This window comes from Leucopleurus acutus (genome assembly GCF_964270905.1).
Source record: "Leucopleurus acutus genome assembly, chromosome: 10".
NCBI lineage: Eukaryota > Metazoa > Chordata > Mammalia > Artiodactyla > Delphinidae > Leucopleurus > Leucopleurus acutus.
In genome coordinates, this window is record NC_139153.1 from 15,127,488 (window position 1) to 15,146,821 (window position 19,334).

Genomic DNA, 19,334 nt, shown 5'->3' on the forward strand with positions numbered 1-19,334 from the left:
ATCACCCCAGATCTACAGAATTTCAACTTAACTGTGCCCCCAGATAATTCATATGTACATCAGTGTTTTAAAATGGCAAATCTGATCTATCTATCACTTTGTTACTTCATTCTGGTGTTTATGGGCATAAAAATAAAATTTGAATATTGCCAAAAAGCAAAGAAATGTTCTCAATATTCCATGCACAAAAGCAGATATTTGGCTGGCTTCAAAGCTTTCCAAACCTACTGCTGATAAACACTTATCTGAGTAAAATAAAATGCCTCCACTGCCAGGACAGGTTTGGCTCAATTCTAATTATCCACTATGAACAATGGCTTTTAATTAGTCTTATTTTGGACACTAGCAGTGCAGGTTTTTCATTTACAAGAGTTGCTGATTAATTAAGCAAGGAGACACTCCAGGCAATATATTTCTGGATGTAGGATGAGATGGAGTGAAGGATACGTCGAAAGTTTAGTGACCTGCTCACCGTCTTATACAAGCTCACTTATTCCTTTGCAGTGTGTTGCCTAAACGGGTTTCATTGTGCTCAAACTCAAGTAAATATCGGCTTATTTGGGGAAATTGCCGCCCCAATCACTTTCAGAGTATTAGGCATGCTTATTTAAAGTCCAATCAGAAAGTTCCACTTTTGCCCAGCATTTAAAGTCTATTTGCTAATTTACCTTAGAGCAGCATTTGAATACCAAAATACTCATTTGTTTTAATTAAAACAACCAGGAAACAAAACAAAACAAAACAAAACCTTACTTTCCAAGGGCAAAGCATTCCAGTTTTATAGATGAATCCTTTGCAGCTTGAATAGTTTCAGGAAAATGCACTTCAATCTTTGGTTCATATTCCCCCATCACACCTGTTAAATACCAAAAGAGCTAGCAGCATTTCTAGAGAATAGAAGTTTCCTATGAAGCAAATGCTTTATTTACCAAAATCTGATTATTCTGTTGTTCAATTAACAATATTTTCCTATACTATAATGAGTGACAGAGGGCAAGGAAACCTCATGATGCTATTTAAGGAATTAGTTTGTTCCTCTCTCCCCTAAAAACTAAATATTTAAGGTATATCAAAGTATCAGAATAGAGGCATTCCAAATTTCCCTATATTCCACAACAGCATCTTAAAAAGAATTAGTATTTCCAATTAAGAACTGAATATACCCAGCTTTAAAATGCTTCTGAGTTATCGAGCAAGTTTCTTCTCTAGAGATTTCTTGGATCTTTCACCCATTCACAGAACTCATGGGTCAGATCTGCTTAGGAGTAAAGAAGTTTTTAGCTAACACTGTGTAATAGATCTGATACAGCACCTCAATCCAAAATATCAGTACTTTTGCAGCAAAACCTTTGAAGTAAGTAGTTGGGATAAATAGAGACATAAATATTCTTATGTCAGTTTATTAAGGTTTTACCACTAAATGAGTTTACTGTACCCTTATAAAAATTTATTTTAATAATTTAAAAATTTTCAAAAGGAATTATGGATACGGGCTAAGATAAGACTAAGACAATAGCCTAAGGTATTGTAAATATGCTAGCTACCAGAAGAGTTGGAAAAAGTAGAAATGTATCTCCAGGCTATCCTCATTAACTTGATTAATTTAATCAACAACAAACTGTTGTTTAAAATGTTTAAATTTCTTTAAAACATCTTTAAAAATGTTGAATTTCTTTTATTTTTACTTATATACCAAACACCAGAATAATACATTCCTAACATAAATGATGTATTGGTGGCCAGTACAAGTGCACAAAAAAGTGAAATTTACAAAATACATATAAAATGAAAATACCTCATTTTTAAGACCTTAATCATTCCAAACATTCAAAGAGGCTCTGGTTGAGGAGGTCAAGAGTATTACTTCATTCAACTAAACTGGTAAACTTTATGTTTTCTATTTCTTTGACATCTGATATTTCTTGAGTGACTACTTTTAGAAGAGTTTTTTTTTTATTATTATGTATGATGCTTCTGGTCATTTTTTACCATAAATGTGTTGAAAAGAATAGAGGAGATGGAAGAATGAAGGAATTAAGAAGAGATAAAGAGGAAACTAAGAGTAGATGGGGGAAGAAAGGAAAATATGGTAGTGTTTCTATGCATATTAGTGGCTCATGAGCTCTTGCAATCATGAAGAGAGTACTCACTGAAGGGGAGAAATTGGACTTATGAATAAATCTAGTGGCTGCTGAATTCTGAATTAAGACCGTGAAAATATATTTGAATGGTTAGTGATTATAAAAGCGCTGTCATAAGTACTCCCTCTAAGGAGCTAGTTCCATGATTCTTTAGCCATCATTAACATTGTATTCCTGCTTTTCTTAAGCTCCTTAGAGAGGAGAAAAACTCTATGCAGTGTTACACTTCAAGTCCAGAATCTGATCACAAAATGCATCAACAGATTTTCCATCTTTACATTTCCCACTGTGAATATGTAATTAAAGAATCAACTAGAGGATTTTTCTACTTCAGTGACTTCCTTAGGTTTTCTAACTCTCTAAATCTTGTACCAGCTTGACTAAACTACAAAACTCATCAAAGACCAATCTGAATTATGTTCCTTGGAGGAATATAATTAGTATGAATCTTGTGTTTCATTTTTCTTTGGAATGCTCATAACTAATGTTGACTTGATTTACTTTCCTTGGATCTGAATCGTTTACCTGCCTTGCCAACCAGGAAAATAAAGGGTGAACAAAAGATACAAATACGGAAAAGAAGGAGACATTAAAGAGAAGCTGTGTCATATGTCCATTGAAAATATATTAATTCAGTCAATAAGTTTGGCAGCACCCACACATGTCTACACACCTGCCTACTCTCCCAAACAAACATTGTTTTTTTAAACAAAATACTTCTTAAGCAAAGAAAAGATGATCTGTTCCAATGCCAGAGAAGAAATGGCACAGTATACCCAGAATCATCTATACTGTGTTATGTGGATAAATTATATAGTTTTCTATTATTTTTTGTGATTTTCATCATATTGTGAATTAAACCTCACCTCATAGATGATATGGCTCCACTGAACCAGAGGGAAGCAGAAAGCTCTACAGATCTCTCCAGGCTTCAAGATCCACAGATAAAGTATATCCCTAAGATAACTCATCATCTTACCATCAGTACGCTGCACTAATGGAGTGGGTGGTCCTTGAACACTTCGCTGGGCTTCTTTGTTTGTTATGTAGCAAGTGTAGTTGCCAACATCTGATGGCTCCACTTTGGCAATGTACAAGTTTCCTGTCTCTTGTGAGACAAACCGCCTGTTGTCCTCTTGGACATATAAGGGGTTATCATTGAAAGTCCACGCATAAGATAAACCTAGAAAACAGAAAAAATAAGTATTATCCTTACTGTATTCATTCTTACCTGAAAGTTCTGTGCCCTACTTCTCCATAAGTAGAATACAATTTTACCCCTGTTTGTCCAGTTTATGCCTGTTGTCCTGCTGTAATTGTCATATTCCCTTATAGTTAAATGTATCCCAATTTGGATGATATAGTCTCCCTATCCATCACTAGCTTTCTGTAATTAAGGATGTGGTGATAGGATGTCAAGGGAATAAGTGAATGAACTTATTAAGAAAAGCTATGAGATATAAAATACTAAGGACTCAAAATACACACTGAATTTCTCCAGCAATGCTTGTGTTGAAGCAGTGTTTCTTAATTTGCAGTCAGAAGGATGCCCGCATTAATCATGTTTAGGTGTACTTGCTAAAAATTTAACTTCAAGGTGTAAGTTCAAGGACTCTACCACTGATCTTGGAATTCATTCATTCCATCATTCAATCATCACATAATTTCTGAACACCTATTTTGTGACCATTTTCGGACTTAGTATACAGCAAAGTAAAACCTATGCCGTACAAAGCTTAACCAGTTAAACTAGTTACAACTAGTGTGGATAATGTCAATGTGGGATGATATGTGCTTTGACAGAAGCATTGTAGGGAGCCCATAGAAGGAAGCTAGAATTATCTGTGGTCAGAAAATTCTTCTGAAAAGAATTCCATGCTAGGGACTTCCCTGGCGGTCCAGTGGTTAGGACATTGCCTTCCAGTGCAGAGGATGCGCGTTCGATCCCTGGTCAGGAAGCTAAGATCCCACATGCCTTGCGGTCAAAGGACCAAAACATAAAAGCAGAAGCAATGTTGTAACAGGTTCAATATAGACTTTAAAAATGGTCCATTCATCTGTCGATGAATGGCACAAGATCAGCTCAGTGTCCACCTAGAGGGGTGGGATAGGGAGGGCGGGAGGGAGACGCAAGAGGGAGGGGATATGGGGATAAATGTATATGTATAGCTGATTCACTTTGTTATACAGCAGAAACTAACACACCATTGTACAGCAATTATACTCCAATAAAGATGTTAAAAAAAAATGGTGCACGTTAAAAATATCTTTTAAAAAAAAATTTCCATGTTCAAACCAGAAGGATGATTGGGAGCTATCCAAGCAGCAGATGAGCAGCCAGACATTGCTCAGAGAATAAAAGCTTGAAGATGAAAAAGAACATATCAGTTTTGCTGAACATCAATCAATCTATCTCTGGAAATCTTATATATAAATATGAATATAAATATATAGAGACATATATAATTGATATAATGAACATACTATAAAATCCACAGATCCTAAGTGTTCAGTCCAATTAGTTTTAACAATCTAAACCCTAGGAAACCACCAACCCGAAATAAAATATGGAACATTTCCATCTCTTCAGAAATTTTCTTATGTCCCTTCTGGTCAATCTCTACCATTGTAACAACAACCTGATTTCTATCATCATAGATTATTTCTGCCAGTATTGGAATTTCATAAAAATGTAATCAAAGAGAATGTACGTTTTTTTTTCAATTCTTATATTGGAGTATAGTTGATTAACAATGTCATGTTAATTTCAGGTGTGCAGCAAAGTGATTCAGTTATGCATATACATGTAGCTATTCTTTTCAAATTCTTTTCTCATTTAGCTTATTACAGAGTATTGAGCAGAGCTCCCTGTGCTATACAGTAGGTCCTTGTTGGTTATCAATTTTAAATATAGCAGTGTATACATGTCAATCCCAAATTCCCAATGTAGTGTTTTGTGTCTGGTTTCTTGAACATATTTTAATGTTCCCCTATGTAGTTGTGACTACCAGAACTTCTTTCCTTTTTATTGCTGAGTGGGATTCCATTCTATGAATATACCAAAATGTGTTTGGCTGCTTTCTTCTTGAAAAACATATGAATTATTTCCATCTCGGGACCATTGTATATTAGGTTGAAATAAACGTTCTTTTCTAAAAGTATCTGTGGACTTTTCATTTTTCTTCGTTAAGTTCTTAGGAGTGAGCCATAGGATAGATGCGTGTTTTACTTTATAAAAAACTACAGAAGAACTTTCCAAAGTTGTATCGGTTGATATCTCCATCAGCAATATATGGAAGTTAGAGTTGTTCTAAATTTTTGCAAAAATTACATGTTGTCATTTTTTTATTTTAGCCAGATATCTGAGCAAAGGAAAATATCCTCATGGATTAAGGTTTTACAAGTGTGGTACTATATGAAGGTTAAAAATATACGTATTGTGGAAACTAGGTAGAACTGAACTTATGTCTAGGAAAGTGGAAGAATATAAATGGTTCAGAAATGACCCCTCCCCCCTAATAAGTGGAAGGTATAGGTGCTGGGGGTGAAAAGGGGGATATACTAGTTATGGTTAAAATATCTTCACCTGTAGATGAATTTGGACATCACACACTTAGAAATCACAGCTCATAGGAGAGCACCTGAAGCAACTAGGGGCCTCTTGTCCAGACAGAAGTTGCAGGTCATATCTGTCATCTGCACTTATATTAAAACTGGTGCAGAAGCAAGACATGGTAGAGACCAAAAAAAAAGGCTAATTATTTCTGGTGTGATCTAGCAGTCTTTTCCAGATAGAAGCAGACCACCTGAAACATTCTTCACTAGTCGTACTGATTTAAAATTGTCTAAAGGATGAGGAAACAATACAGATTGACAGCTATTCTGGCCTTAAACGTGATCCATATAGAAAAACTTTTGAGAAATTGGGAGTATGGGAATTTTGCCATCTTTATCATCCCTTTCACCAAGAAAAAAAGACATAAAGCGTTAACAATACACTTAGGGAACCAGATTATTAAAAGAATATAAGAAAGGAGGATAGGAAGGAGAAAGAAGAAAAGAGTGGGTGTAACAAGAAATCAGACTAATAGTGAGGAGGAACTAAATCAAATCAAATCATCTATTATATGTTAAATTATATATATTCTATATAATAGTATATTAAATTCTGACAACAATTCATAAATGATTTCAACAAAAATAAATTCATCTATACAGCCAGAACTCTGATATCATTCTCAGGAGTGAAGAAGATATAAGGGAAATATATGACACAGGGGAAGAACAGCAACAAAAATGTCACTAAAGTATGAAATGTGCAAATGCACAAAATGGCATTAAACCTATAAAAGTAGTGTTCAGGAAGAAAAAAATTCAAGACGCATCATTATATGAAAAGCATGTTGTAAATCAAGATGTTTAGTATGATCCCATTAAGAGTTATGTATCTGTGTGTGAGAACTTGTGTGTATATGTATGTATGTGTGTGTTCACATAAATTATTAAATTAAGAAACCTAAGAATGTATATAGTGGTTTTCTCAGGGTAAGGAGAAGGAATACCGTAGGTTTTCACTCTCTGCATAATGTGTTTCGCCATATTAGAGTTTTTAATTACTATGTAATATTTGTGTAAATGGGAAAAAGAAGCAATGGGATGAAAATAGTATCAGGAAAGCTAAACAATAGAATGAAGCAGTGTTTTTACAACTTATACGTTTTTATGACTTATAAAAAATATGATGGATAATATTTTTTATTCTTACTCTGAACCGTTAAGACTGGAGTATTATGTTTTATTCAGAGCACATTAGGAAGCTTGTTAACGTACAGATAGCTAATCCTCCTCCTAGTGATTTGATTTATTAATATCTGAGTAAAATACCATGGAATCTGTTTTCAACACCCTACAAATGTCTCGTGGTTGAACTGTAATATTATGTTCAGAGCACCCGCTATTGAGAGGGAATTAAAAATCTCAAGTATATCAAGAGAGAGAGAAGCAAAACATAGCAAAGGCCAGAAGTGAGGACACCAAAGAAAGTGATAAGAACTTAGATATTGACCCTTGAGGGGGACAATGGGAAGAATAATTGAACTGCCTTCATAGGTCGAATTGCTGTCGTGTTCATAAAGGGCGAAATGAAGCCCTCTCCATTGATATGCAGAAGGCAAAAGTAGAACTTGTGGCTGTTGAAGGTTACAGAATGCTGTTTCACTGTATTAAGATACAGTGAAGACCAGTCCAAACTTTAGAGCTATACCAGCAGAAGATATATGAGATAACAAGTTTTCTATCATGAGAGGTGACCAAGCAGAGAATGGATGAGCATTGCTTGAGGTATTGCAAAAAAGATTAATTTTTGCAGTGGATGGGAGGTTAAACCTGTGTTTCTATGAATGGTCTACTCCACCCTCAACATTGCTTCGACTTTTCTAATACTCTATGCTTTTAGAAAAACTATGTATAAATACAAGTCGCTTTTTATTTTTTAAAATATACTTTGACATTCTTGTCCTGTTTCCGGGTATTGAATCTTTGTTTTCTTTTTCAAGTCCCTACTGGAGTCTTCTATCATTTCATATGGTCTCTTGCTTCTGAGTTTCTTTACTGATGTCCTTTGCTGTCTCACTTCTGAGCCTGTTGCTTTGTCTTTACCAAAGAGATGCTCAAAGGGTTTTGTTTGAAACTGGAGAGCCATCTAGATAGCAAAATTTTCTTCGGTATAAAGAGGAGGAAAAAGTGTAATTCAGATTTCCCTGTTGTCAGTGACTCCTCATCTTTCGAACCTTCTATGGAATAAAGACAAATCTTGAGCAAATTCCCAGGGCTGTGTTCAGCTTAGGGATCTTTCATCAATACCTCTGTGGGGAGAAAAATAAGCTCTAGCTCTCCGAAATCCAAGGTAACCCCTTTCACTTTGCAGAAATTACAGATTGCCGCTAGTGTCCAAGAAATCTTTGTATTCTTTACCCTGTAATCTTGGGGCCAGAGACTGTAATTTTCATCTCTCCCTTGCTGAATTCATTTTTACCTTAGCTGCTAAAACTTTTCGATCTGTTCCTACATGTGGTGTATCCTTCTTCAATTGTGGAATATTTAGAAGCTGCTCAAAGAATGTGGTTCAGAAATAAGGAGGATTACCTAAGGAATAATTCTTTTTAAAAAGCTAAGAAGCACTTTTATTTCATACCTGTTTCATCATTCCCACAGTTTGTTTTGTGAGGCTAATTGGCTATTGCTAATATGCCTGTCATATATATAGGGGAGGGTACTGGAGCTAGGGGTATAAAAGTAATTTCCCAAAATCATACTGTTAACATGTAGAAAGGGGCAGAACTTGAACCTACATCCTTCTAATGTCAAACCCTTTGTTCGTTCCCTAATACCACCTTTCTTCTTTTCTGTGTATCTACAACTGATCCTTTTTTTCTATGTCAGTATGCTCTTCCTGGCTATTCTTCCTTGGCTTCAGACTTCCAAAACCCCAGCTCCCTGCATACCTGAACCTACTCACATCTAGGACAATTGTTCCTCACCACGCATTCCCTCCCATATCAGTACTGCCTGTCCTGGATTCAGTTTCCTCAGAATGTTGTAGAATAAATGATTAACCCGCTATTCTAAATTACTCCAGTGTACTTATAGCTACTATTAGCAGGGAATAGAACACATTTGCAAAACCTGTAATAAGTAATCCTTCTCTCCAAAACGTCCTCTCTAGAGAAGAGATTTTAAAACTTCTGTGAGCATCAGAATCACCTGGAGGACTTGGTAAAATGCCAGCTGCTGGGCTCCACTCTCTGAGTTTCTTATTCAGTATGTCTGGGGTGGAGCCAGAGAATTTGCATTGCTAACAAATTTCCACGGGGTGCTGACACTGGGCAAAGTCTGCTTTGAAAATAACTGCTATTAATGGTAAATCTCAGTGTCTTCTGCGTGATCACACTAGGAAGGATTTGATAGAACAGTGGTCACCTTGTATATTTGCCTTTGGGTGGTGTGTAGGAGGCTGGAGAAAAGGATGTACATCAGTTCATAGATTCATGGAATGTCTGGGATGGGAGGGACCTGAGATTTCTTCCAGCCCAACCTCCTCATTTTACAGGCGAATAAGCAGAAAGGAAGGTTGCAGTAGCTCTGAGACTAGAATCCAGGTGTCTTTTGTGCCCCTCTGTGAACTGGTGAAGATGTAAAGCTGCAAGCCCTTCCTGTCACTGTTATTTTTCATCCTGCCCTGCTCCCTTCTCCCCTTAGGCTGACTCTTCCAGTTCATCCAAGCAGCCAGCCTGCAGTGGGGGCTTTTATCTATTTTGTTCCATTATCAGCCACTGCCATGCTTAATTTGTATATTTTTTTTAATGGGGAAAGAAGAAAAATACCTTGCAAATTAGAAGCTTAAAATCCTTCCCATTTGGCTTTTCTTAATTAAATGTATAATTCATGAGCCACTTAAGTTGAAACCATTGAATTTTTAAATATTTTCTCCACCATCTATGGCATTTATCTGTTATTGATGATTGTGATGTATTCTCCCTATGATGATTCAGCAGGAACACTAGAACTGAATGATAATAGGTCCTCCCTGAACCATTGTCTGTAGTTTCACATTGACACCATCCTCTACAATTATTATTAGAAATGGAAGATCTGCAGTAAGCAATTAAAGACTGTCTGCTGCTCTGTCAAGCATACAACAAATCCTGTTTTCCCCAGAGCATGAATATGTTATAACATCTTTTACAGCCCTATATCTTGTACTGTGATATGTAAAATACAAACACAAAAGTTATATGCAAGTATACCCATTATATGGGATGTAATTTTTATTAGAGGGGAAGCATCTCATGTGAAAGAGACCAGTAAAAATAAACACTGACACTGAGAACTTCTGTTGGCCCTGTAGAAAGGATCTCAAAACTGGTAGCATGTTTCTTGAGGCAGAAAATAAATGAGTAGAAAACGGAATTTGAAGCAGAGTGCTCAGATTTAGTGGCTAAATCCTTTTTTGGAATATTCCAGTATGCGTACAATTTACTGCAAACATTGTGTAGTGCTACAGGGTAAAATGTGACTGGCTCTTAGGTGGTTATGCCAGCTCAGTGGTAAAGACCTAATCCAAGAAGAATAATTCCTATTCTGGGTTGAGGTCACTGATATTGGTGCTGAGCAAGTTTATGATGCAAGCCAGAAAACTGCCCCAACACCTTTATAACCACTCCTATTTGAACTCGCATTTGTTCCATAATTACTTCTTGACCACCTAGATTTTATTCAATACCTTTTGATTTACAGCACGTCCTGTTTGGAATCATGGAGATCGCTGCCTTTGTGGCCTACAGACAATCACTAAGTAAAGGCCCTCAGAGTTCCTATGATTCCTAGGTTCCAGTGAATTCTAGGATAGCATCTGTACTGGCAAATCCTTTCTGAAGAAGGAATTAAAACCTAGCCAGCTTCTGAATAAACTTCAGGGAATCCTCCAATTCTGAGGAAGCCTGGGCAAGTCATGGGGAATAATACACAAGGATTAGACTTCCTCTTTCCTCTTCAATTTCCATCCTCAAGGGTGAGCTTAATAGAGTGAATGTAAGAGATGGGCTAAACGAGTGCTTCTCAACCAAGGGTGATTTTGCCCACCTGGGGATATTTGTCAATGTCTAGAGCCATTTTTCATACTCACAATTGGGAGAGGGGGTGCTACTGGCATCAAGTGGGTACAGGCCAAAGATGCTGCTAAACATGTTAACAGTGCACAGGACAAACCCTATAACACAGAACTATCTCATCCTAAATTGTCAGTAGTACTGATATTGAAAAACCCTGGGCTATTCAGATGGTAACAGGCTGTAACATGAGTTCCGTTCAATGTGCTGAAAAGTAAGGAAAACATTCTTCCTGGGAATAAATGAGATTCTGAATGTGGAGAGAGTGGGTGTGCAGCAAGGGACCTAGAAGAATAAACTGGATTTTTGGTCCTACATGCAGTGGGAGAGCCATAATCTTTCTGGTTCTCATACTCTACACTAATTTTAGGAAAATCAATCCACCTCTCTGGATGGTGTTTACATATTCTCCAATAGAGTTCAGAACACTTGCTATCTCTTTGTATACTTTATGCAGTAATTATTAAGTGTCTGCTGTGGCCAGGTTATGCCTGACAAAATTAGGCAGTAGAATAGATGCAGTGGTATTTAGATAGGATCCCTTGAACTCCAGAGACATGATCTTGGCCAAGTTAACAGTAACCTCTTTAACACAGTTACTCAATTTGTAAATTGGAGAAATTTTTCTTGAAAGTGTTACCTGAGTCGAGGTATGCCAGATGCTGAGCTGAACACCCAGTGTATAGTCGGCACTCATTATCTTTCCAATCATATGGTGTTAAATACTATTTACATATGATAACTTCCAAATTTGATTCTTCAAACCTTTCTTCCTAGATACATCAATTCAGCTGTGTACTTGAAATTTTCGCTCTGAAGTTAGATATTTGAAAATTAACGTGTCTTATAATAAATTCCTGATTTCCCCCATCCCAAAACCTGCTCCCCCTTTATTGGCCTCATCCCTGTACGTGGAACTGCATTCTTCCAGCTGCTCTGCCTAAAGACCTCGGAGTTATCTTTTACTCCCCTCTTTTTCTTACAATCTACATTTAATCTTTCAGGAAGTTATTTCAGCTATACCCTCTAAATATATCCTGAATATGGCAACTTATCCACCTGTCCACTGCTATCATCCTGGCTTAAGCCACCATTAACTCTAACCTGAATCACTGTAATCACCTTTTAACTGCTTATATTGTTGCCCGTTGATGGTCTGTTCTCCAGAAAAAACTATTAAAACTGAAAGAGAAAGCATGTCTTTCTTCTGCTCACTATCATGCAATGCGTTCTAATCTCACTCACAGGAAACTCCAAAGGCTGTAAAATATCTTGAAAGTAGTGCTTCCACCCTCATCCACTTTCCTATTTGCTCACCCTTCGTCATCCACACGGGCCTCACTACTGTTCTTCCAACATGCCAGACACAGTCCTACCACAGGTCCGTTGCACATGCTGCTCCTACTCCCCAAACTGCCTTTTCTCAGTGTCTCACTCACTCCTTTAGTTCTCTTCGCAAATGTCAATGAAGGCTTCTTTGACCTCTGAGTAGACAACAGCCACACCCATCATTCCATATCCCCTTTATTTTTCTCCCTAGCTTTTATCACCATCTGCCATACTTATATTTTTTATTATATTTGTTTACGGTTAAGATTCATGGAGTGAAGGACTTTGTTGCTTTGTTCTCCACCATATCCGTAAAACTCAGTAAAATGAGTGGCAGTTAGTAAGTACACAATAAATATTTGCTGAGCGAATATATAATAGAAGGTCAATAATGATGGTTATCATCACTATTATTATTATTATGCTAACGAGCAGCTGTTGGGCCTATCTGCCTAAATATTTTACACCTTCAAGCAACATTCAAAAGTAATATTGTCACTGCCAATTTGGCCTACCCATTAAGACAACACCAGTGTAATTTACTCCAGAAACAGGAAAAAAAAAAACAACAAACTAATTGGGAAGAAGGAGATATGAAAGTTTAGCACGTTTTCTCAATAGTTATCCTCTTTATTCTCTAACACAATTTTGAGCCTTGCTGGGAACGATTGTCAATTTAAGTTGAATTGTCAACATTTTTATTGACTCAAATACAAATGCTGGGCTCAAACAATAGTGCTATCTTTCTACTACAGACATAGATTCTCCAAAGTACTGGCATAAATTCAATTGTTCTACAAACCTAAAAGTTGTATCTGAGGAGAGAATGGAACATTTCCTCTAAAACATTTTAAACCTACGATATTTATGAGCCCAGGATTGAGTTTTATATTCAGACAATAAAGGGAAAGAATGTGCTTTACTTTCAATATGGTGGAACTATTATTTCACAGTGAAGGTGATTTTAATTGTTTTAGACAACATGTATCATTTCTACACTGTCATTTTTAAACAAAATTTCACGTGAGGCCAGGCTCGTTCACTGTACTCATGAAGATCTATTGACTGCTTATTTTCATATTCATCCAATAGCTTTGGCTTCAAGCGTTTTACGTTCATTTCAAAAATTTAGAGGAAACTCTGCTTTTAGTCCTTTTGCAGATGACTTATGCAAAATCATTGTTACAAGTGACTGAGGCTCTTAACAAAAGCTCACTCTTGAGGTGAGTGAGAACTCAAGGTGCAATGACCTCTCTGAATAACAGTTCAAAGTCCACCTCAAGGCTGTGACCCCTCCCCCACATGAATTAGTAAAATAAATATTCTATTGGTTCTTTCCCTCACATGAACCTGTGTTTAGAGGAATGACCTTAGAACCCTCCAGAGACATAGTGGAGGAAAGAAAAGGGTTTTATTTAGCTGACTCTCCAAATTTTAGTTCTGCCAAGCACCAAGAAACTAAGTAGGAGAATTGTATTTTTCTGAGACAGTTATACAAATTAAGGATAAGAACTATAATAGATAATGGAAGGAACTGTTAGATATTGTGTCAAGATAAGGGAAGTCATGGACAACCAATAGAGCTTAGGAGAAGAAGTGAGGTCTAATGGGAAATGAAATGTTTCAGTCCGATGTGTTCTTTCCACCAAATCTTCAGTACAACTTACATTTCTCTGAAATATTTTGGAGTTACATATTTTTTAGGAGGATGGAAAGGAGGGATGAGTCTGCTTCTGCCAGCATGGATTCAGTCACATTCATGGAGCTTATCTCTAGTTAGGAAGTAGGATTAAGGAAGAAAATACACTTCTCTCCTCAGAGTATAGGGAATGGTTACTGTTTTGTTTCCAAATCTCACATTTCTAAGGGGTACAGCAGAATGTGCCAGTTTTGTGTTCTGGCATTATTGCCTAGGTTGCTTTTCTTTTCCACTTTGGGTACGTTTCTCCTAGAATAACCTTTATCTATAAATCGCCCCTTCCTAGATGAGTAGCACATCTGCAGTTGTGGTTGCCCTAAAAATTGTGTAGGAAGCATCCACAAGAATGCCTACTCTGGATTCAGATCTCCTTTGGTTTTTTGAAAGAAAGGATGTCCATATAACAGCACCTGTTCAGTTTGGTTTATGCCAGTTACTCTATTTCATTGAGTTGTGACCAGTCATTTCTGTGGGAAATCTGTTTACACACATTTTTTCTTTTGTTTTGTTCCTGGAGCTATTCTTTGCTGGGTAAATTTATAGGATTCAGCCTAGTTGATAATTTTTCCTACTCTCCTGTAGGTGTTTTTTTTTTTTTTTTTAATATTATAAAACACACTGAAATGTATTTGATAGGCCTTGTTAAGAAAAGAATTTGCAAGTTTTTTGTGAATACACTAGAGAGAAAGCACAAAGAATTCAGGATGTTCTGATAATATAACGTTTAATATGATTTCTCCCTTGTTACTGAGCAACTTGAGGGATTCACTGCTGCTGACCAGGTACATAGAGAAAGGCAACATAATCAAATTGTCCAAAAAATGATGTAAAAATTTCAGCCCTAATGGTCTTCTATCGCTATGGAATCTGTAGCACTTTTCTTTATGAGAAGCTTTATTGGTATCTACAGTGTATCTTTGCTTTTCACACACCGGATGTAAAAGTAATTTAGCCATGCCAACATTTGCTCTATCCTGCCCTGCTAACCTCATCTGCCCAAATTAGTATATTTCGAAGGCATGTTTTTGTGACTGCCAAGTGTGCAAGTAAATATGGAACCTTTAGAGAGATGGAAATAAGTGAAGGCAAAATTTTTGGAAAGTGTATTATGGTTGACAAAATTCTAAAATAACTGCCATTGACCCCTGCCCACCATCTGAGTATGATGGGATTAATGAATATGGTGAGATGTCACTTTCATGATTACGTTAGATTAGATGGCACAGTTGACTTGGAAAAAGTGACTTTATCTTTAGTGGAGCTGACCGGTTCAGGTGAGCCCCTACTGGGATGGGATGCTTCTTGGCTAGAGAGATTTGAAGTATTAGAGGGAACTGATGCAAAGGAGGTTCTGAAAACGGAGAGGCATGTGGCAAGCAGTGTGGGCAGCTTCTAGAAGATGAGAGTGCTCTTGACAGCTGCCCGAAAAGGAAACGGGGATCTCAGACCTACAACGTACGGAGCTGAATTCAGGCAATTGCCTGAATGAGCTTAGAAGTGGGTTCTTCCTCAGACTCTCCAGAAAAGAAGTCATCTGGTTATGACACTGATCATAGATACACATGAAACCTAAGGACAAATTACAAAGACAGACAAAGATAGACCACGTCTGTCTCTAGAGTCAGCCCACTTTAAACCAGCTGTCCATTAATCCAATTTAAAGGTTATCTGATGAATATATTTCTCTTCTTTCTTGAGGTCTTTCCTGGTACAATTCACCGTCACAAGAAGGTGAGGCAGGAAAAGAAAGAATAAAGAATTGTTTTAATGAACCAGTTAAAGACACTCTCAGGCTCTTAGCAGACCTGAAGGTGTAAGATTCTTGAAACTAATAAACAACTTGAGGTTTAAGAATTAACTATAGAGTCTTCTATCTGTAGGCATTTTTTGAAGTCAGAAAGTCCTGGGTTGGAATCTTGCCTTTATTTACTAACTGAAAACCGATTTACTTAGTCTGAGTCTCAATTTCCTCATTTTAAAATTATTATTATTAACGTATATGTATAGCTGAATCACTTTGGTATAAAGCAGAAACTAACACACCATTGTAAAGCAATTATACTCCAATAAAGATGTTAAATAGATAAATAAATAAATAAAATAAAAATTAAAGAAATATTGGAATAGTGGGCATGAGAAAATAAATGGAAGGTCATATAGTGCTTGCTGTTGGTAACAATTCAACAACTGGTAGCTCTTAGTACTGTCATTAATACTTTATTGCATTAATTTAATGAATTAATTACTGTATTAATACTTTAATGAATGAATGACTATTTGTATAATTGGAGCAAAAGGTATCTGTTAATATTCCCCTCAGTTTTGATCTGAGAGAGCAATAAACAACAAAAGAACAGTATTCCAGCATTCCTTCCTTTGTAGAGATGAGGAAGCCATGACTCTCAGGAAGGAAATTCTTGTAATACCTAGATGAAGTCAATATTGACAAGTACCTTTGGAATCCTGCTAAAATATTTCATATTACATAATCGACTTTGCTATCAGGCAAGTTTGTCATAATTTGCATGCAACAGGGATGCATTATTCAGTTATGACGATCTTAATTTAAGGCAGGTTCTGTATATCTGTTATTTAGTCTTATGGCATTAAGCAGAAAGACACTGTTATAATGAAGGACTTATACGCTTTAAAAGATCAACATATACTTCTTCATTGGTAGGTGGCAAGGTGACAAGGGAAAGCGTCTCCTAGTTGATGGCCTTTTTAAAATATATGACACTCATTTAGAAGTATTCTGCATGTCTGTTATTCTTATTTAGAGTAAACAAATGTAAAAATAATCTTCGATTCTGTCAAGTCTCTTTGACCAATCTCAGAGTATAAAATGACACTGACTGACAGCACAAACGAACATGATTTGCATGTCTTGCCATCTTAGATTATGGTACTGGAAAATAATTTTTCTATTATTAAAAAACAAACATCAAAAAAAAATCACATTTTTGTGTGCTCTTATTTTATCTCAGCATTGAAAGTTTTGTAACTCTTCCCTAATATTTCAGGTGAGCATAGTGACATACCAGTCTGTAATAATATTGAATAAAAGTATTGTTAACTTCCAGTGCATTTTTTTTCTTTCTTTTTATGTCAGCATTTCACAAGGTTGTATAAAAATGAAAGTAATGGTAAAAATATTTTCAACTTTTTAAAGGATCATAAAAAAGATTTGGTTTAATATTAGAAGAAAAGTTGCTTTCATTTTATTTTTAAATATTTGTCTATGTGTTTCCAAAACTCCTCCCATTCCAAAGTGGAGATCAACTATAACAGAGGCAGTGGTGGTAAAGAGCTGCCCAGGGTCTGGGACCCAGTTTGCCTGGATCTGAAGCTTGGCTTCACTGCCTACCAGCTGCATGACATTGGACCAAGTACTTAACTTCTCTGTACCTTAGTGTTCTCATCTGTAAAATAATAATCATTATAGTATCTCCCTCGAGTAGTAGTTGTTGTACAGAGTTAAAAAGTTAATACATGTAAAGTATTTAGGTGTGTACTATGTAAGCACTTGCTATTGTTATTAAGCTAACTACAATATAGTCAGTATGGTATCGGATTGTACTAAATGAAATGACTTTATGGATATTTTTACACTGAATCCTCGCAGGATCACAGTTGGTTGAGAATCTACCAAATTGTACCAAACCGTACAGAATTTGAGAAAATGCAGCCCCAAGGGCTTGCAGATCAGTGGGTGGTTTAGATCCCTGGCAACAGGTTAATTCACTGGCTAATCCAGATTCTTCCAAAGTAAAGAGTGGCATTTATTGCTTGATTTTCACCATTGCTACGAGATATTCTGATTCAGAGCCATCCAACATTTGCTTCCAATTAGGGGGTAACTTTCCTCTTCCAATAATTAAGGTGAGGTCACCAGAATGAGTGTTGGCATTCGCTTCTCCATAGAGCCCGATAATAAAAATAAAATTACAATCTTAGCTTTCTTTTTTAAATAAAACACTAGCCATTAAACTAATTGATTTACATTCATTTAACATTCACAACAGTACTATAATATAGGTATTAGTGTCTCCACTTTACAGGTGAGGAAACTAAGCCTAAAAAGGTTAAACAAATTGCCCTTTGTCATGCAGGATGACAGGCAGCAGATTAACAGCTGTGGTTGTTTCACTGCAAAGCCCCATTTCTCACACGTGTGTACAGAGCCATCCTGTGTCTCCTTAAGGGCATACCTGTTGAGTGGCTGATTGAATAAATATCTTTAAAAGAAAAGATTTGGATTAGGACTGTTGGGATGCAGCAAGATGAGTCTGAACCTTCCTGGTCCCTTAAATTTGATGAAGGTCTACCATTGGCTCTAAGAACTGAAGTGCCTATTTTGTTCCCTGAGTGGCCACCTGAATTGTGTGCCTCAAAATAGCCCCACCATACCTCCAAAGTGTGGCGGTGGACCACAGAGAAGCACCACACCTTGACCTTCTCGGACGGACACTGTGCTTCTTGTTTTGGTTTCAAAGTCTTCAATATCTTGAAAAACAAAGAAAAGCAAGTTTAGAACTCGTTATTTTGCCGAGAAAAATTTTTAGAAGAAAAACTTATTGTTAACAGTAATGAACACTCACACTTGTCTGACCAGAAGTTTTAGTTGATGGTCAATTGCTGTACCCTGGTTGTATTTCTCAGAATTTCGTCTTTCCTTCTTTTATTTTAATGCAGTTAAACAGAGTATATGATAAAGACATTTGTTAACAAAACTCACTTTTTGTTTACTTTTATTCTCCCAGGCAGCCTGTAGCCCGATAGGAAATCTTTTAAACCCAGCACGTATTTACTTTTCCTTGCCAAGGAAGGTGTGATTTAAAAAAGGTATGTGACAAATGTGTTGCAGTCTTCTAGCATCTAAGCTTAATGGTAACCGTTTTGATGTGGGGATGAAGTCTGTGAGAAATTAGCATGGAATGTTGTGAGGGACAGAGTTTTATGTGATTGAACCAATGAGAAGAAAGGTATATTTTCTAATTTCTGTTGATTTACTCCTTCACAAAGCAGCTTCACGGTCTTTTATGAAGTGTTATAATTTCCTACAACACCAAAGAATCATAGATATTCAGTGCTGGAAGACAGCTTACTAGCTATCTTGATAACCTATCCATCTGAGCTGGAAATCGTTCAACATTCCTAGAAATGGTCACCCAGCCTCCAGGAAAGGCTAATGTCTGAACCTTAGTTTCTTCACCTGTAAAATCCCTTTTATTCATTCATTCATTCAATCAGTCATTCAGTGATTTAAAAATTTTGTATTAAACCCCTACTAAAAGATAGGAAGGGTATTTAAGGGCAGAAGATATATTGGTAAATAAAGCAGACTTGTACCTTGCCCTTATTGTGCTTACTAAAAGGAAAAGTAGAAGGCCAATTAAAAAACGTGTGTGTGTGTGTGTGTGTGTGTGTGTGTGTGTATAAAATATACACATTGCGATAAGTGTCATGAGGTACAGACTGCTAGTTGTCTACCAAAAT

General features: G+C 36.5%; 1 protein-coding gene across 1 annotated transcript in view; it reads right to left on the reverse strand.

Annotated features, from left to right (window-relative positions):
- CNTN6 (contactin 6) overlaps positions 1-19,334 on the reverse strand; it is a gene marked incomplete at both ends in the record, with an annotated part of 231,957 nt that overhangs the window by 90,117 nt on the left and 122,506 nt on the right. The window contains 3 exon segments of the mRNA XM_082849209.1: positions 754-856; positions 3,121-3,324; positions 18,246-18,341. Of these exon segments, the coding sequence (XP_082705335.1) occupies positions 754-856; positions 3,121-3,324; positions 18,246-18,341 (403 nt within the window).